This window comes from Phyllostomus hastatus, unplaced genomic scaffold (assembly GCF_019186645.2).
Source record: "Phyllostomus hastatus isolate PE091 unplaced genomic scaffold, TTU_PhHast_1.1 phas_scaffold_93, whole genome shotgun sequence".
NCBI classification, from domain to species: Eukaryota; Metazoa; Chordata; class Mammalia; order Chiroptera; family Phyllostomidae; genus Phyllostomus; species Phyllostomus hastatus.
The window spans coordinates 22,613,968-22,633,482 of NW_025334042.1; the positions used below are offsets into that span (position 1 = coordinate 22,613,968).

Here is a 19,515-nt window from a genome sequence, read left to right on the forward strand (position 1 = left end):
GGTGAGTTTCTCTCGGAACCACTTATACGAAGTTTTTTGACATTGGGCCTGCAGGGTCTTTGTGAGTGATCTTCCTTCCTCCACCTTGGGTAGGCAGAGGTCTCTTGAAGATCCCCAGAAAAAGTGTCTTAGCCTCTCTTACTCACCTTAAGTTCCCTTGTAATTGAAGAGATTTTGTCTGTCTAACTTCATTCTGGCTCCTTTTCCTTTCCTCAGTGGAACAAAAGGGTACAGTCCTGAGACCTTATCATCTGGCTCACCCAACCTGATCCTAACTGTGTGTTCCCTTTGGTTGCTTTTTTTCTGGACAATATTCTTTTGATCTTAGTTTTAGTGTTAATGATAAAAATAACACTAAGAGCAGTTACCTTTTAGCGAACATTTAGAAGTGTGCCACAAACTAAGCTAAGTGAGTTATATAGATTATTTTGTTCCCACAGCCCTCTGAGGTAAGTAGTAGTATTTTGCCCAGTTTATACATAAAGAACTGAATCTTAGAGAGATTTGAATATTTGGCTTAAGGTCCCATGGTGAATACTAGAACCTGAACCCAAGTCTTCCCAACGTCAAAGCATGCCTGTTCTGGCTCTCTGCAAGGCCCATGACCTATGCCAGGACTCCTGGACCTGATTCATGTTTCTGTGTCTCAAGGCATTCTGATGCCCCATGAGGTGGGAAGTGTGGCTTGTGGAGGGAGAGTGGGACTGAGAGGCCATGAGTGACAGGGAGGTGTGCAGGCTGCAGGAAACAACTGTAGCTCCAGATCAAGGTGAGGGCTGGGCTTACTGCACAGCAGTTCCCTCTAAGGTTTCCTCCCTTTCCTTGCCTTTTAGCTGTGTGGAATCGCATCATCGAGCCGGTGGCTGCCATGAGGAAAGAGGCCGACATGCTGCGGCTCTTCCCTGAGTACCTGAAAGGCGAGGAGCTCTTTGGGCTGACGGTGCACGCTGTGCTGCGCATAGCCGAATCAGTAAGGAGGGGCTGGGGGCCAATGGGCACTGAGAACTTCGGTCCTACCTCCAGAAGTGCTCAGGCTAAAGTGAGCATGACCTGTGCCCACAGCTGCCTGGAGTGGAGAGCTGTCAAAACTATTTATTCCGCTATGGACGCCACCCCCTAATGGAGCTGCCACTCATGATCAACCCTACCGGTTGTGCCCGATCAGAGCCTAAAATCCTCACACACTACAAACGGTGAGCTTGCAGGGCTGGGGCCAAGGGATGTGGGTGTGGGGGTTGGTGGGGACCCTCCGGCCATTTGAGGGTTTGAGATTACAGATTAGAACTCCTTTGTAGAAACTGGGGGTTTACTCTAGGCCTCCTGATTAGAGCAGATGCAGGCATTACTAGGGTATCCGTTTCCCTCTCCCCACAACCTGCTCAGGTTTCCTGGGTTGACCTGGGGTCTAAGACAGACTTACCTCGGGCATCCTGGGAGCGGCTGGTTCTAGGAGGTTCTGGGTAGGCAGTGGTAAGATTGTATGAAGTATATGAGGGAGCCAGTCACCTCCCTCCTCTCCTGTTTTGCTCCCAGGGGGCCTGTGATTCTCCCATGAGTGCTAGGGTCACCTTCCCTTTCCCAGGCTGAGTTGGTTTCAAAAGTAAATAATTAGAAATATAATAGAGAAATAATAAAACCTTAAATTTGTATAGCACTTTATACTTTTTTTTTCAAAGCGTTTTCACATCCATTATCTCATTTGATCCTCACAACAACCTTATGAGGTAGGTAGGGCAGGTGGTATGACCCCCATTGTACAGCTGAGAAAACCAAGACCCAGAAAGGCTAAGTGACTAAACAAAGGTCACAGCTGGGACCAGAGCCTTACGTGTTGACTTGTGGTTTCCTGTTGCTTCTGTGTACCACAGTAGCCTAACTTTGGTCCCTGGGTAGAGGGGAGGCAGAATTCACGGTAGCAGGGCTTTTGTGAAGGCCTTCAATCGTAGAGCATCAAGACTCTCCTGCAGGCAGCCCTAGTCTCTGATGCTCTACAACAGTGGTTTTCAAACTTTGTGCATTCCGGAAGGCCCTGAAACACGCAGATGAGTGGGCAGGACTTGGCCCTCCTTGTGTGTGACTCCCCCTTCCTCAAATTGAGTTCACCCGGAAGAGTTTCGTTTTCATCTAGGTTATGCATTGGAGTTCCAATAGCATTTTGTTAAGGAAAAAGAGATTTCTGTTAAATAAAAAAGTTAAAAAACGTTTGAAAACCACTGCTCTGGGATGGGGAAGACTTGGGCCGGTGCCCTGGGGTGGTGAAAAGGCACACTGCCGGGCAGCAGTCATTCCCCTGCACTGAGCCGTCCGCGCAAAGCCCAGTGTCACACGGAGGAGGGTGCGGTCTGAAGAAAGGGAAGGGTACCACCTTTCGGCTGCGAACTCAGAGCCAGTTTTAATTCAAGTCCAGTCCAATGTGGTAGACACAGCCCCGTTTTCAGGGCTTCTAGTATGTGCAAGAGGTAGGGCTCATATGTTTCAGCAAATGGTGAGCTTAAATTCCAGGCCTGGGCTGCTTGGGGAATTCCTCCCAGAGGAGCCTGGCCTTGAGTACAGTTTGACAGGAGGGTGGTAGAAGGCAGGGAGATGGGAGAGCGGGCTCAGTGTAGGGGAACTGGTGCCTCCCTTCCCTCCACTCCCCACCCCCCATCCTGGGCTCTCTGTGCCACCCAGAGTGTTGGAAGGGTCCCCATAGCTAGTTGTTGCCTCGCCAAAACCAAGACCCAGATGCCTCCACTTCATTCCCAAGGCAGCACATGCCCCTCACTTGGCATGCTGCACATCCCAGGGAGGAGGCGGGTGGTGTATGCTTGGTCCAAGGGAGAGCTGTCTTGTCATGCACTGTGTCACCTCCCAGGCCCCACACCCTGAACAGCACCAGCATGTCCAAGGCATATCAGAGCACCTTCACAGGCGAGACTAACACCCCATACAGCAAGCAGTTTGTGCACTCCAAGTCATCTCAGTACCGGCGGCTGCGCACTGAGTGGAAGAACAATGTGTATCTGGCTCGCTCCCGCATCCAGGGCCTGGGCCTCTATGCAGCCAAGGACCTAGAAAAGCACACAATGGTTATTGAGTACATTGGCACCATCATTCGCAATGAGGTGGCCAACCGGCGGGAGAAAATCTATGAGGAGCAGGTATGGGCTGACGGGGGCTGGTGAATGGTCTATGCTCACCCAAAGAGCAGGGGGCAGGATGGGGGCCGGGCAGCAGGAGGGAAACTGGGAGGAGGAGGTGAGAGGCAGGAGAAAGGGAAAATAAGAAACGGAGCCCATTCATTGCTTCAGTCTGCTACCTGATCCCACCACCACACCACGATCATTCTCTGATGCTCTTGCCCCTTCTGCATCTTTTGCCTTTTTAGAATCGAGGCATCTACATGTTCCGGATAAACAATGAGCATGTGATTGATGCTACGTTGACCGGAGGTCCTGCCAGGTAAGAGGAATTAGGAAGGATGGATTTACAGGTCCCTGGGGGTGATAGGCTGGGAGGAAGCCAACAAAGAACCAAAATCATCCCAACTCAGTCACCTGGCATCCCTGACTCTGTCCCACTGCCTAGGTACATTAATCATTCCTGTGCCCCTAACTGTGTGGCGGAAGTTGTAACATTTGACAAGGAGGATAAAATCATCATCATCTCCAGCCGGCGAATCCCCAAAGGAGAGGAGGTGAGAGGAAACATCCTGAGTGAGTGACAAAGCAGCTCTCTCTTCTCTACCATTCCCCAGAGCCAAGTTCTGCCTTCAAATTGGTCATCTCTGTCCTCTCCACTTCCTCTGGTGGGGCTGGTACTGATTCTGCCCTCTTCTCTTAACAGCTGACCTATGACTATCAGTTTGACTTTGAGGACGATCAGCACAAGATCCCCTGCCACTGTGGAGCCTGGAATTGTCGGAAATGGATGAACTAAAAAGCTTTGAGGCTACCAGGCAGGGGAGTCCCTCCACCCCCAACCTCTTCCCTGAAAGGGATGAGGGGGAAGAGAGGTAGCGGCCAGAGCCAGGACCCAGGGCTGGGGCTGCCGGCTGACCGGAGCCCCTGGAGCAGGAGGCTGGGGCAGAGGGCCCTAGGCCAAGCCCACCCTGGGCACCAGGGACAACCCTCTTCCCGCCACCGGCCCCCAGGCTGGCATCTCTGCCCCCAGCTCCAGGAGGGGCCAGACAGAAGCAGCCATTGGGCATCTCAGGTTTGAGGGGGATATGGGCCGGGAACTACCCAGAAGCATCTGGGCGGCAGCAGGGAGGGGGGAGGAGGATGTGTGGCCGGGCCTCACAGCCCTGCTGCTCCCACCGACCTCTCCGGCCCAACTCAAGGCTGCAAAGAGACTTGACTAAGCTTGACAATCCCAAAGGCCGGGTCCCACACCTGGCCCTGCCTGCCGGGTCCTGCCCCCACCCTCACCCCCATCCCCTCCCTCAATCTGTCTCTGTCTCCCTCTTCTCCTCTGTGTTTCTGTCTCTCTATGGGTTTTGTTTCCTTGTTTTCCACTCTGACAAATGCAACATGAACGGGAAAGAGGTGCCCAGCTGCCCAGGAGGGCAAGCCGGGCAAGCCGGGCAAGGAGACCCCGCACCCACACCTACCTCATTTAAGTGTTGGATTTTTTGCTGTTTTGAAATGTGAGACCCTCTCCAAGCCCCCTACTGCCCCAACCCTCTCCCCCACCTCACTGCCCTCTTCTGAGTGGGTGGAAGGGGGGTAGGAGGAGGAAGAAAAAACAACAACAAAAAATCCATCTTTGTTTTTAATTCTGGGCATGGGATGGCGGTTGAGGCTAATGATGATGAAGATTGGGGATGACTGGCCCCTAGTTGCTCTAGGACTTCCTTCTCCATCTGGACATGGGGGCGGGAGGGATGTGCTAAACCTAGGACCAGGATATCACCCTCCTGTTTTCCCAACCCCATCATAAGCCCATTTGCCCTCCAGCCCCTGGATGGGGCGGGTGGGTGGTAGGGTGAGGGCTATCCCTGAGTGGCATGCCCGTACCCAGTGAGGCAGGGTGTGGCCCGGAGCTCCCACTTTCCCTCAGTCACCAAACTGCTGCTGGTCTGGTGGGAAGGGGTGGTGATGTGGGGGTGGGGAGCTTAGTGTCAGCGCGGGGAGGGTGGGGGGTATTTATCTATTTATACATGGGATTGTACATAGTCTTGTGGGGCATGGGGGAGCCGGCTGGAGGTGAGAACCCTCCCCTCTCCCCCAATCCCCGGGGAGAGCAAATGTAAAACTACTAATTTTTGTGCTTTATATATTCTATATAAATATATCTATTTTCTTTTTACAAAACCAGTTTATAAATGGTAGGGGGGCGTGGGGCGGACACATGGAGCTCCCCTTGTGGGGGGGCCCCCTCCATTACCCAACCTACCGCCCTTTTCCTCACCCCCTCCTCCCCACCCCCTGGCTGTGACTGCTGTAAGGTGGGGGTATAGAGGCTGGGCAATTCCCACCCTATTGTATAGTTGGACTATGTTATAACGCACAAAAGTGAGCTGGCCCCAGGGGGAGCCAGAGGGTGATGGGTTCCCTGCCTCCCTTTCCTTTCCCTTTCTGCCCAAGCTTGTGCTGCAGTTGAACCTCTTCCTGGGATAGGGGTAGATCAGGGGGTGGGTGAGGCCCCAGACCCCTGTGTGGTAGGGAGCCATGGGGGTGAAGATGAAACTTATATGCAGTTCTCTCCTAGGGGCTGTGGGCAAAGGGCATTTTGTAATTAATATTTTCAAAAATCAAATGTCTGGAGTGTAAGAATGGGCTTGGTGGTTGGTGGTGGATGGGCGGGCCTGCTGGAGGGGGAGCATGGTCGCTGTTGTGATTTTAGGTTTGTTTTTGTTTTGTTTTTGAATTTGGGGGGTTGCGGATTGATGGGGGTAGGGAGATTTTTTTTTTTTTAAGCTGCTTCCTCAACTGTTTCAAGCTGCAAATGTTTAAGAGAATGACATCCCTCCACCCTCACAGAAACCACTGTAATTAAATCAGACAGTGGGGAGACTGGGCTGCTGCCCCCAAAGCCATTGGACGTTCTTTTCCAAGAGCAAAAGGTCTAGGCTACAGGGAGGGGGAGATTGGCTCCTGTAAGTCAGGCTCTGGTTGGGGCCTGGGCCCTGGGACTGGTAAAGGGGAGGGGGCAGACTTTGTAAGCATATGCTAGGTATCCAATAGTCCTGTAGAATTTAGTGAAGAAACCTTATACACTTTTTAATTTTTATATAAACTAACTCAGACCCAGGCTACAAGGTTGGAATTTTGGTTGTTGGTTTTTTGTTTTTTTTTAAGTACCCCGCCTGTATAATTGCATCAGAATTCCCGCCCCCGTCCCCGTGTTTGTATTTTGGGTTGGTTTACACTTGCACATACTCAATTTTCAGTTTTTCCCCTTTACAGTCTTCTCCCCTCACCTCCAGGACCCTCCCCCTTTTTAAAAAATAAATCGCTGACAAGTGTGAATCCCGTGAAGACTTTATTTTGTGTTGTGTGTATCCTGTACAGCAAGGTTGGTCCTTCGTAACAGCGGATGAAATGATTCCCCTTTTTAAAGCGCCCTCTCTCCCTCCACCCCCAGCGCCCCTGTCCTTGGCATGTTTTGTATCAGCGATCATTCTGAACTGTACATAATTTATGTTGCAAGAGGCAAAGGGCAAGTTTTGGATTTTGCTTCTTCCAAGTTTGTTTTTAAACGACAAATAAAAAAAGAACATTTTAAATAAAAAGCGGCTCCGTCCAGTCACCCTCGCCGTCAGCCCACACGTGAGGTCCGAGGGAAGGGCGGTTACCAGGCCACTTCGCGCCGGAAAAGCGAACTCCGCGCCTTCCGCCTTTGGCTGGCGTTTGTCCTGACGTAGGCGGAAGTGGCGTCGCGGCACCGGATGTGGGACGAGGCCTCCTCCGCTTTCCCGGCGAACTTCCTAAAGCGGACGCACCCAACGGGCGCCTCCCGCAATGGAGACGGTGAGAAGCGCGGGAGGGCGGCGGGGGGCGCTGTGGAGCCCGAGACCCCCGTTAGGACCTGGGAAGCCTGGGCAGGGGCAGGCGCTTATGCCCGGTAAACGAGAAGCTGGGTGTTCTGCCCTCGACCCTGCCCCTCTGCTCCTTTGTGGGGCTCACCTCCGGCGACTGGGCCGCGCTGTGCCTGCCTTCGGTCCCACGTACTGCCAGCCCCTGCGGGTAGTGACAAGTGATACCTAGCTCCCTTCTTGGGTCCCGCGCACACCCTGTCGATCTCGAGACTCCTTTCATCGTAGTACCGCAGGCGCCTCAGGTTGTGATTTGGCTTTCCTGGGATCCCCACTTGGCAGTTAGCACCTGGCCCCGGTTGTCTTAAGTGTGATCCCTGCAATCCCTGGCAGGAGGGACATCCGAAAGACTTGCATACTGCCTCAGGGTGTCCAGGGAGGTCCCATTCCCTTAATAAAACTGAAAAGTGGGGTTTCCCTGCAGGAGGGATCATTCAGTGGTAGAGGCTTCAGTGTCCCTGGGCAAGTTTTCGGTCATGCCCACCTCTGCGAATCTAACCAGGCATGTTGGCATAACTCGTTCTTGGCGAGCAGGCATTGACCATTGTGGCAGGTCCCTGTTATCCTTCCTGAGATGCTGCTGACCGCCTGCTCTATGGACCCACCCTCATTCTCAGGAGACTTCTAGCACTCTGGAACCCTTCTCATTCACTTCCCTCTCCAAGAGTTTTTAACCATATATCTATCCTCTGTCATGCAGAGTAATTCTTCCTGTCTTGGTTTTTATCTGCTACTGTAGTTTTTTGTACAGGCTGCAGGTTCACCTTTGGGTCAGTTACCTGCCTGGAGTAATTATTGTACTGCATTCTTTCTCTACCTGCAGAGAGGTAATGTCACTCAGATTATAAAGAAGAAAATAGACGAAAGTGATAAAGTGATTTGCAATTGGTCACCCAGGCAAGGGAGTCAGTTCGTACAGTTTAAGAGAATTTTGAGCAAGAGTAAAAGACCTGATTCCATAAATTCAAAGTGACACACCAGTTTTTACTCATAAATGTACCATGGTTTACAAAGTATTTTTTATGTAGCTTTTCTAATTTAACCCTCATACTTTATGTACTGGATTAGGTTCTTGGGATAGAAATTGTGTTGAAAAGAAGGAAAATGAAAACCCCTGTTTTGAAAATGTTCAGCCATGCCTTGGCCAGTATGTCTCAGTTGGTTGGAGCATTGTCCCATACACCAAAGGGCTGTGGGTTTGATTCCCAGTCAGGACACATACCTAGGTTGTGGGTTCAATCCCTAGTCAGGGCCTATTTGGGAGGCAACCTATCCATGTTTCTCACATCAATGTTTCTCTCTCAAATTAATATTTTTTTTTTCAAGAAAAGATAATAGCCTAATTGAAGTAAGGGTGAGGGTGTGCCAGTGACCGCTGTTGTTTAGACTGTAACAAATGCTCTTAACAAGATGCAAACAAAGGACTGTGGAAGCATAGGGGAGGGAGAAATTACTGCAAACACAAGAGAGAGCACTGCAGGTTAAGAAAACAGTGTGGGCAAGGGCATAAAAATTGGAGTGTGTAAAGATTAAATTGGGATGAACCAGTGGCTTAATGATGCTGGAGTTTCAGATTTTGGTCACAGTGGGAGAAGAGGCTGTGAAAGTAGGCTGAAGTCAGGTTGAAGATATTGCATACCTCGTTAAGTTTGATCCTTGTTTTGTAATAAAGGAACCCATGAAGATTTATGAGCAAGGCAGTGAGTGTGCTTTAAGAATGTTCTTACCAGCTTTCTGTAAATGGATGGATCTACTTCAGAAAGTAGTGAGTTCCTAGTTGCTGGAGATGAAAGTCCCTCCCAAACCTGAGATGCTTGGCAAAAGAACTTGATGACAGCATTTTAGAAGAATTAAAGAAGAGATAGATTGAGGGTGGGGAGACCAGTTTAGAGAATGTTGTTGAAGTGAAAGCCTACCTTAAAGCTGTGAAAGGGTACCTTAAAAAGCCTACCTTAAAGCTGTGAAAGGGTAAGCCTACCTTAAAGCTGTGAAAGGGTAAAGGAGAGAGACGGATTTGAGGCATTTCTGACATACCAGCTTAGCTGACAGATGTTAAGGACAAGTCAGGTCATGCCCTGCTCTGTAATTCTAGCAGACATATTGGCCCAGCTCATTCTTGGAGGAGTCAAGCCTGCAGTTCTTAAGCAGCTAGGAGGAGAGCAGTGCCAAAAAACAAATATGGGAACCACAGCCAGGATAGTAGGGTTGGAGGGACAGATGCTGCTTTGTCTTATACTGAAGCATTCAAGGAACCTGCAATACCTGTGGCTGTGTAGAAACGATTGAAAATGTGGATCAGGAGCTTGAAAGAAATTGTGTGTCTTAAGTGTCAGATCTAGCCTGAGTCTCTGTACTAATATTTTGAATTTATGTAGTACTGTGGTACTTTCTCAGGTCTCCTATGTTACTAAAAGTTAGAGGGGAGCCCTGGCCAGATGGCTTGGTTAGAATGTTGTCCCATACACCAAAAGATTAAAGGTTCAATGGCGCATATGGGAGGTGACCAATTGATGTCTCTCTCTCCCTCTCTCTCTCTCTCTCTCTCTCTCTCTCTCTCTCTCTCTCTCTCTCTCTCTCTCTCTCCCCCCCATCCCTCCCTCCTTCCCTCTCTCCTTTTCTCTCTCTCTAAAAGATCAATAACTTTATCCTTGGGCGAGGATTAAAAAAATAATAAAGAAAGAAAGAAAAGTAGAGGTGAATGGACATAATTACCCCCACCCCTGTGTGGAGAGATAGGCAAAAAGATAAAGTCATAATCAGTTGTGTCTGACTCTCTTCTGTAGGTATCTGCATAACTATTTAGCAGGAAGTCTCTTTTTTCTCTCTGTAACTTAGTCTTAGGTCTTTGTTCATATCAGTGTGCATCACTATCATTATCAATTTGAAAGTTAAAAAACAACAATATGCAAAACCCTGTGTTAGATGGTATGGAGGATGCAAAGAAGAGTAAGATAAATTTCAGGAAATTTATCATCCATTTGGATAGATAATAAACAAAATAACTGTATCACAGTGCTGTATGTACATAGTACGTGATGGATACAATAATGCCTACAAATAACTTTCTGAGTCTGTGTACATAGATCTTTGTGAGACTGTTGCATACCACGTGTGTATCTTTCCCACTGAGCAGCCAGCCCTCTCTTCCACTTGTAAGTGATGAGGCTGTTGTTCCGATAGCCATGCCAAAATGCCAGGCCAAGTTGATGATCTTATGCAGCCCAGAGAGGGAGATTATCCCCTCCCTCTGCCCCCGCCCTGGCCCATTGGGGCAGGGAAGTTTAGGGCTGCCCTGCCAACTTGACCCTGCTTACCAGCCACCTCCCAGGTTCAAGCCAAGGCCTTTAACTTCATCTCACTATAGCAGTTATGTAGGTGAAGTATGACTTTGTTAGTTTGGGCATAGTACCTAAAGCAAATAGAGCCAAACTGTTGATTCCAATGGATGAAAAGTATGACCCCTCCTGGGTTCTTAGATAACAATAAAATTTCCAAATGTTGCCACTTGAGGAAGCATGGAGATATTTCCAAAAGTTTCTCTGTATTAAAAGCACTGTCTAATCTCAGATTGTGACAGACAAGGAAACTTGGAAAGCCAGCCTCCCCTGGGCTGTGGCAGCTCTCCCTTCAGAAGGGCGCCGAGAGGACTCAGGTCCCTCATTTCAGAACATTGTGCTGCTCATCCATCCCTTAGTCATTCAAGCCTTAACTCTGACAGTCAGCTGTTGGACCTCTCCCCCAATGGTAGGACATGTGCCTGTGATTCCAGTGCCTACAGTTATGCTTAGTGAGTGTTTGGGGGAAAGCAGTGTTATCTCTGGCTTCTGTGATTTTATAAAGTAGACCAGTGAGAATCTTGTGGGGCCAGCCTTAAGTTCAGATTCTCTAGTTGCAGCTTTTAAGGCCTAAAGTTTCACTGAGCATGGCAGTGCATAAGGACATGAGCTTTGGAACCTCACAGATCTGTGTTCAAATCCCTATTCCACCCCTTTACCAGCCATGTGACCTTGAGCAAGTTGCTTGATATTTCTAGAGCCTCAGTTTCTTAATCTGTGAAAATAAGGCTAACAATAATATTTATCTTAGGGTTGTTATGAAGATTACATGAGATAATATAGCACTTTAAAGGAAGTTGTCATTTCACCAGCCCTTGTCCTAATGCTAGACTAAAAAGGGTAGAGCCTAGGATAAGCTAAATCTTTGTGTCTCTTGTCTCTCCAGGTCACTTCTTTGGATAGCTCCCCAGCTCTGGAAAATGAGCATCTTCAAGGTAAGTGTACTGAAGAAAGGAAACAGCATGAAAGCTATAGCCCGACCCTAATTTCAGCAGTTGCTCTTGAACCTCTCCCAGAGTTCCCCCTGGAAATATCAAAGCTGGGCTAGACAATGTTTAAAACCACACAAACCAGGAACAATAATTTGGCAGGGTCACCCAGGAATAAATCTTGGGCAGGGTAGGGATAGTCAATATCTTCAATATTCAAACCACCTGAGAGAAACTTTGGAGGTACAGGAAACTTCCACAGTCAACTCTAGGCTGGCTAATGAGGCTTTAGAAGTCCCTGGTATTTTATGAGTAGCCCAGAAGTAATGCCACTGGGATTTTGTTATCCAGCAGGCTCACTAAAGCCACTAAGTGTACATGAGAAATTATAGAAAGGCCACAAAAGCCCTTACAACTAATCTAGAAATAGAGGTACTAAACTCAAATCCAGGCAGCTCCAGCACCTGCCCAAATACCTGGTTAGAGTGAAATGGTCCAACTCCCGGTCATCTAGAAAGAGGTGGAACTTACAGGCACCTCTGGTAAAGGATTTGCCTAGGGATACACTTAAGTCTCCTATGGACATGTTATAGTGTTAAGAGTACCCACTTTCTCAGAGGATTGAAATAGGGGCTTAAATCCTGGGACATATTATTAAGGGTCTTTGAGTTTTCCAGAGAATTTTTTAATGTTCTGTTTATATTTTGGTATCCAAAAAGGTTATTATAGTGTTGTTTTGAATTATCTGGGTGGCTCTTCATAATTGAGTACTGCCACATGGTATCTGTTTTGTTTTGTTTCTGGGTACATTTGCATTAACACCAAGGCAGAGGTCCAAAACTCATGTTGTCTACATGGACCAAGCAGTGGTGGGTGCATGTGACTACAGCAACCAGTAGATCTCGTCGCATCTAAAAGGAGCCAACAACTGTCCAGTTCTGGTCAGTTGTTACTATTCTGGAATTCAAGACCTAGTTTTACCAGATCTTCTGATTTTGAAAAGAAACTAAAAATTTGGACTTGTATGTAAATCTCCAGATTTTTTTAAAATTTGGGAACTGATTTATTTTTAAAACACTGGGAAAGCCAAATCAAATATGTTTGTAGGCCTGTAACCTAAAAAAAGAGTATTTAAGTACCAGTGTAGTGTGTCTTACTTAAACTTATGTCAAAAGACCTGTTCTTGGGAATCTGGGTTTTCAAATTTGAAAAACAATGGTGAGCTTTTAGTTAAAGATGGTGGATTGAATACATGCATCTACTTTTGTTCCTTCACAAAAAGCCACTAAAACAACTATAAAGGATTTTTTTTTTAAAAAGGTACAAACCTAAGATAGGAAGCATAAGCGAGGAGGCAATAGCAAGGAGGTTTTGGAAGCTGGAAAGCAAACAGACAATAGTAAATGACTTGGCAGACCTGAAAAAACTGAATTATAAACTAGCCATGGGGAAAGCCAAGAAGCACTGAAGGCCTGAGAAGCAGTCAGATTTCGAGACTCCCTCCTTCACTGAGTACAGCTGGGCAACTCCCCTTTCCAGCTTTGGCAAAGACTGGAGGTCTGGAAGAGAGGCTTAGACCCAATTGAGGACTGAAGTGTACTAAACACAGGAGCATGAAGTGAACTATACACAGTGCTGAGGCCTCAGTCCTTTTTCCCCTTCCTGTTTCCGGAATGCTGACAGAAAAGAGTTCACCTTCCAGGCATGGCCTTGAATGAGTAATCCTTCTCTCCAGAAGCCCTTTGAGGAAAAAACCCCACAAATCTAAGTGTTGAGTGTTCCCCATCTGAATGGCCACAGTCAGTAAAGCTCACTTACACACTTAGAGCTTCCAATCAGCTTTAAAAACTCTACTCTTAAAATTATTTGAATCTACCTTTAAACCAAGTATTATCAGACATCTAAATAAAGCTTCTAACATTAAAAGAAAAAAAAGGTGATCCAACCCTGGCCAGATGCCTCAATTTGTTGGAGCATCCCCCCGCTGTACCAAAAGTTTGTGGGTTCAATTTCCCAGTCAGAGCACATGCCTGGGTTGTGGACTAGGTCCCCAATAGGGGGTGTGTGAGAGGCAACCACACATTGATGTTTCTCTCCCTCTCTTTCTCTCTCCCTTCCCCTCTAATAATAAATAAATAAAATCTTTTTTTTAAAAAAAGCATATCCTCAGGTCAGGATTTAAAAAGAAAAAAGTCCTGAGTGGTGTGGTTCTGCTGGTTGGACATCATCCTGCAAAACAAAAGGTCACCGGTTCAATTCCTGGTCAGGGCGCGCATGACTGGTTTGTGGTCCGTCCCCAGTCAGAGTGCATGCAAGAGGCACGTGATCAGTGTTGCTCTCTCACACCAATGATTCTCTCCAGCTTTTTCTCCCTCTTAACCCCTCTTTCTAGAATCAGTAAAAGAAAAAAAAAAATTTTAAGATAATCCAAACTGCATCCCCCATGAAAGAAATAAAAACTGACAGAGGGAAACGTCAATGCATAAAAAAGAAAATCTTTGAAATTAACAATATATACTCAGATAAAGAATATATTAACACCATGAGACAAGTACAAGTTAACAGTATTTTTTTAAACTTGCAGAAAACAGAAAGGAGCTCTTGGACATTAAAAATACAGCAAAAATTGCCCTGACTGATGTAGCTCAGTGGATTGAGTGTCAGCTTGCGGATCAAAGGTTGTTGATTCAATCCCCAGTCAGGGCACATGCCTGGGTTATGAGCCAGGTCCCCATTTGGGGGTGCGAGAGAGGCAACCAACCGATCAGTGTACTGATGAGAAACATCGATGTTTCTCTTCATCTCTTTCTCCCTCCTTCCCCTCTCTAAAAATAAATAAATAAAATCTTGATTAAAAAATACATAGCAAAAAATTAAAACTAAATAGGGGGTTTGGATATCAAGTTGAGGAAATCCGCGAGACGTAGAGTTAAAAATCAAAGAAGTCAAAAAAATCAAAGAAGTAGAAAAGAGGAGAGAAAAGAGATTTTAAAAACAATAATAAATCTCACCCCAAAAAACCCAAATAAACCCTTAATGGGTCAGTCTAGGAAGTCTAGTGTATAAATAAAAGGAGTTACAGAAAGAGAAAAAGAACAATACAGAGCAAAGGGAATGATCAAGGAAATAATTCAAGAACATTTCCTGAAACTGAAGGACATTAGTTTTCATATTGATAGGACTCATTGAATATTCAGCACAGTGGATGAAATTGACCCACCCAAAGCAATCACCATAAAATACCAAAACACTGGAAATAAAGAGAAGATCCTGAGTTTCCAGAGTGGAAAAAACAAGTCACATAAAAGACTCAGAATTACCTGGGACTTTCAATGCACCAGAAGCTAGAAGGCAATGGAACAATGCCTCCAACATCCTGGAGGAAAATAAATTTTAACCTAGAATCCTGTATCCATTCAAATTCTAAATCAAAGATAAGTGTAGAATAAAGATACCTGCAGGCTGCAAGGTGTCAAAAAACTTACCTCCCATGCACCCTTTCTCAGGAAGCTGGAAGATGTGCTTCACCAAAACAAGGGAGTAGTCAGATGAAAACATGGGATACGGGACACAAGGAGAGCCAGTACAGGAGAGTCGTGAAGGGAGTCCCCTTGATGGTGATGAAGGAAGTGGAAGATCTCAGGATGCCAGCAGTGCACGCCAGGCAAACCAGCCCAGATTTGAGCAGGTCAGAAGGCTCCAGAGAGACTTCTTTGTGTAGTTTAAAGTAATAGACTACCTCGTGCTTCTGAACTTCTTAAAGGGAGGTTTAAAGAATTGGTGAGGAGTTTAGGGGTTGAATTAGTAATAAATACTGTACATAGAAAATTAAACAAGTGAAGGGACAAGACAGTTATTAGCTCCAAGGAAAATAAAGTTGTGAAAGAAAGAAGAAATACAAATTTACTATTTGGCTTGGCTCTGAATAATGAATATTTAGTCAAAATTGTTTCAATATTGATGTAACCAACATTATATTTTAACTTTTGGAAGAATGGGGGGAGATGGGTTGTGCATATTTGTGATGAGGTCCTGGTAGAAAAGAGAACAAAAAATTCTCATCTTCCTTAGATGATAATAGATAATTCCCAAAATTGAAAAATCAAAAAGCAGAAAAAAAGTACCAGAATATTCAGCTAAGAGAGGTCTCATCTCTGGGTGGGGGTGTTTTAGGGAAATGGGCCCCAGGGACATCAGTTTTAAGTTCGAGAGTTTTGGAATCAGGTAGATCTGTTTCAGTCTTGCATTTCACGTACTGATGGTGTGAACTTGAGCAGTTTAATGATCTGTTCCACCTTTTTCATCTGAAAAATGAGGACAATATTTGCCTTACAGATTTGTTGGAAGAATTAGATGATATAGTATTTTTAAGTACACAGAGCATCATAAGGAGCATATTTGGGTTATTATTATGGGGGTGGTTTCTCCAGTTTAGAGCAAGCAATTAAAATCAGAAGATTGGAAAGGTAAGCACAGCCAGGGTCTCCTGTTTGTCTGGAGCAGATGGGATGATTTCTCATTTACAGGTCATCCCAAGCTGGACTGTCAGGGTATTTCTGGCCAGGTTGATTGAGCACTGGGCTCCAACTTCATGTTGATCTGAAATGGCCCAACTTGGCCATGACTTTCTCATCTGTGGGTCTTAGAAGAAGAATTTTAAGCAGCTTAATTACATCTTAATTGAGAAAAGATAAGTAAAAATGTGCTAAATACATGAAAGGAAAAACTTGAGTTAAAGATGAGAAAAAACCTTTTAGACTAGAACAGGTTAGTGAAAGATATTATAGACTTTCTGTTTTAGTCAGCCATCTTTTGTCTAAGGAACCTATAGATATAGTCTTACCTGGAAAGGGAGATTGGATGAAATGATTTCTAAGGGGTTATTCCTAATGGAACAGTAGGAACAAAACAGATAAAATAGAGGGCCTTATAAAAAGTCGTGCTCTAAATATTTGAGCAACTACAACACCTGTTGTATTTTCTGCCTTTTTTTTATTGTGAGCTTTGCTTGGAAGGAAGCTACTAACTATCCCACCCTATGCAGAGACCCCAGAATCCAACAACAGCGTGTATACTTCCTTCATGAAGTCTCATCGCTGCTACGACCTGATTCCCACAAGCTCCAAATTGGTTGTGTTTGATACTTCCCTGCAGGTGGGTGACATCCTTTTTCCTTCCCTCCTTTCTTTGGAGCCTCTGGTTCAATCCTTCTCATCCTATCTCATCCCTAGGGTAATATCCTTGTCCTTCTATAGGGTTAGTCTCATGTCTTCCCCAGCATACCCGACCCCTGTTCTTTTAAAGTCCTACCTGTGAATTCCCCTTTGTGAATATAACTCTTTTGGCTACAGGTGAAAAAAGCTTTCTTCGCTTTGGTGACTAACGGTGTACGAGCTGCCCCTTTGTGGGATAGCAAGAAACAAAGTTTTGTAGGTAAGCAAAGTTTCTGGAACACAGTATTATTAGCATCTGGTGTTGGGCACAGAGAAAAGCTTCGAGCAGTGCTGAGAGCTCTTGTCTTGGCCTCTAGGCATGCTGACCATCACTGATTTCATCAATATCCTGCACCGCTACTATAAGTCAGCCTTGGTAAGGAGCCTTAGCCCAATGACCAAAACCACTGTCCCTGCTCAAAGCCCCTCATTCTCATTTCCTTTCTTCCAAGCAAACCACAAGGGGTTTATTATGAAGCAAGGATATAAAGTCTCAAATTCTGTTGCTTCTGCTTCCAGGTACAGATCTATGAGCTGGAAGAACACAAGATAGAAACTTGGAGAGGTATGCAGAGCACTGGGGGGTGTGAAAGGATAAAGGGATGGAAAGTTTCCTGGGAAATGGTCCTCCATGGTGGTATTTTGTGAATCTCCTTTTCCTTTCAGAGGTGTACCTACAGGACTCCTTTAAACCACTTGTCTGCATTTCCCCTAATGCCAGGTGAGTGCTAGCTACCCATTTGTTCAGGAGAGAAAGAGCCTTGCCATCAGCATGGCTAACGGCTAGCCACCCAAAGATCCAGGGAGAGAAGAGAGCAAAGACATTCCTCCCAAACACACACATGAGCACTCTTGCCCCTCTCCCCTCTCCCAGTCACCAGTTTTCCATTTATGAACACACTCTAAGAAGCTATGTAACCACCCTCAGTCCCAGCACCATGGAACTTATCATTGTCCCCAACCTTCCCACAGCTTGTTTGATGCTGTCTCTTCATTAATTCGAAACAAGATTCACAGGCTGCCAGTTATTGACCCAGAATCGGGCAACACCTTGTACATCCTCACCCATAAGCGCATCCTCAAGTTCCTCAAATTGTTTGTAAGTGCTCCTCAGCCCAGTTTTCACTTCTTTTACCCAGTTGGAAGGGTATCCAAAGGTGGTATGGGGGGCCTTGAAAATCAAGATGATGCTTCCTTTCTCAGATCACTGAGTTCCCCAAGCCAGAGTTCATGTCCAAGTCTCTGGAAGAGCTGCAGATTGGCACCTACGCCAACATTGCTGTGGTCCGCACTACCACCCCTGTCTACGTGGCTCTGGGTATCTTTGTACAGCACCGAGTCTCTGCCCTGCCTGTGGTGGATGAAAAAGGTGAGAGATTGGGCAGCAGGAGAGGGAGGGCCCCAGGGGAGCTTGGCTGTGGGAAAAGCTGCCACCTCAGCTCAGCCAGGAGGGTAGTTCTGTGGGCAGGGGGAGTTTTGGATGCTAGAGCCTCCTTGCTGAGCTGCCTCTGTCCCCCTAGGGCGCGTGGTGGACATCTACTCCAAGTTTGATGTTATCGTGAGTGATTGTGGAGGGGCTGGGAGGTAGGGAAGGGGGTGGCATGTTGAATGTGGAGGGGGAAAAGAAGAGAGCCTTTTCTGGGACCTCAGGGTTTTAAGAAGCTTCTAAGCTTTCACGTCCTATTTGAAAAGAATTGAATGAACTGGGCATGGTTTGTGGTTATAACTGACAGTTCCCCTAAATTACTCTGGGGCTGGGTGGGCGCAGGATTTGGGAGCTGGCTCCCGTGCTTCTCTGCAAGCACCTTCCCCTCTCTCCTCAGAATCTGGCAGCAGAAAAGACCTACAACAACCTAGACGTGTCTGTGACCAAAGCCTTGCAACATCGGTCACATTATTTTGAGGGCGTCCTCAAGTGCTACCTGCATGAAACGTTGGAGACCATCATCAACAGGCTGGTGGAGGCAGAGGTAGAGGGGCCAGTGACTCAAAAGGGGCTGGGGGGTCAGCCTTGAGATTGGGGATTTGACAAGGAGGGTAGGGCTTGAAGGGCTCTCCCTGAAGCCAGCGATAAACACCCCTTTCTCCCTTGCTACTCTCCACAGGTTCACCGACTTGTAGTAGTGGATGAGAATGATGTGGTCAAGGGCATCGTGTCACTCTCAGACATCCTGCAGGCCCTGGTGCTCAGAGGCGGAGAAAAGCCCTGAGCTAGGGGAAGGAGCCAGGAGGCACCGGGGGTTATGCCCACTCACTGCCTGCACAAAGCTCTGGGAGCCACAGGCGAAACCTTGAGAGAATTGTGACCCCCTAACCTTCTACCTGGGAGCAGGGGAAGGTGTGGGGGAAGGAAGAATGGATTTTTAGCTGTCCCATCCTCACACATACACTTGAGGAAACCTTGCAGCCTAGACCATCCTAACCCCTGATCTGTTAGACATAGCCCTCATTCTGGGTGAACTGTGGGCTCCCTGACCCTTGGACAAATTCTGATCTCTGAGAGATCTCAGGCCTCACCCAGCCTTTGCCTCTATCTCCTTGACTCCCTCACACTGAGATAATAGCACAACTGTTCATAAAAATATTTTTATTCATTCTGTTCCATGCTGTATGGAGGGGGCTGAGTATATTCAGTGACATATCTTCCTGTAATGGAAATGGGGAGGACTGTGGGGAGGAAGACCTTTGGGTTCCTGTGCTGTATTCCTGTGAGGGGAGGCTGGGTTAGGTGGGGGAGGATGGTAGAGTGGTTAGCTGAAGTTATTGCTTTTCATGGCAAACCTAATTAAAAGGACAGGAACCTCTTCACGGTATTGCAGTGTTTGCTTTTCATAGTTGACAGACACTACTGCGCCAGCCTTCCTATTTCAGGTGGCCGCTTCAGCTCAGTAATGACAACAATAATCGCACGCTTTATAGAAAACTCTGTCAAGTACCATTCTCAGTGCTTTACATATATTAATTCACTTAATCCTCAGAACAGTAGTAGATGTTATACCAGTTTTATAGGTTTAAAAGAA

At 46.6% G+C, this 19,515-nt stretch overlaps 2 protein-coding genes across 9 annotated transcripts in view; both read left to right on the plus strand.

Annotated features, from left to right (window-relative positions):
- Positions 1-6,715, plus strand: part of KMT2D (lysine methyltransferase 2D) — a 40,859-nt gene extending 34,144 nt beyond the window's left edge. For all 7 annotated transcript variants that reach the window (XM_045830174.1, XM_045830177.1, XM_045830181.1 and 4 more), the window contains exons 50-55: positions 834-970; positions 1,063-1,193; positions 2,855-3,140; positions 3,368-3,441; positions 3,568-3,676; positions 3,826-6,715. In XM_045830174.1, coding sequence (XP_045686130.1) covers positions 834-970; positions 1,063-1,193; positions 2,855-3,140; positions 3,368-3,441; positions 3,568-3,676; positions 3,826-3,918 — 830 coding nt within the window. In that variant the 3' untranslated portion in view covers positions 3,919-6,715. The remainder of the gene's footprint in view (positions 1-833; positions 971-1,062; positions 1,194-2,854; positions 3,141-3,367; positions 3,442-3,567; positions 3,677-3,825) is intronic.
- Positions 6,716-6,814: 99 nt separating this feature from the next.
- On the plus strand, positions 6,815-19,308 carry PRKAG1 (protein kinase AMP-activated non-catalytic subunit gamma 1). Of its 2 annotated transcripts, XM_045830183.1 has the most exons (13): positions 6,899-6,953; positions 11,240-11,288; positions 14,789-14,970; positions 16,327-16,436; positions 16,634-16,715; positions 16,813-16,871; positions 17,015-17,060; positions 17,162-17,216; positions 17,468-17,594; positions 17,699-17,864; positions 18,016-18,053; positions 18,319-18,465; positions 18,601-19,308. In XM_045830183.1, exons 4-13 carry the CDS (start codon positions 16,365-16,367, stop codon positions 18,703-18,705), a joined length of 897 nt encoding a protein of 298 aa, XP_045686139.1. In that variant the 5' UTR covers positions 6,899-6,953; positions 11,240-11,288; positions 14,789-14,970; positions 16,327-16,364; the 3' UTR covers positions 18,706-19,308. The 2 variants fall into 2 exon arrangements, with proteins under 2 accessions (XP_045686138.1, XP_045686139.1); XM_045830182.1 differs by lacking the exon at positions 14,789-14,970 and having other exon boundaries at positions 6,815-6,953.
- The last annotated feature ends 207 nt before the right edge of the window (positions 19,309-19,515 follow it).

Coding starts and splice junctions, on each gene's coding strand:
- PRKAG1 (XM_045830182.1), top strand. Junction 17,217..17,467: donor TGCATTTCCCCTAATGCCAG/GTGAGTGCTAGC, acceptor ACCTTCCCACAG/CTTGTTTGATGCTGTCTCTT. Junction 18,054..18,318: donor ACTCCAAGTTTGATGTTATC/GTGAGTGATTGT, acceptor CTCTCTCCTCAG/AATCTGGCAGCAGAAAAGAC.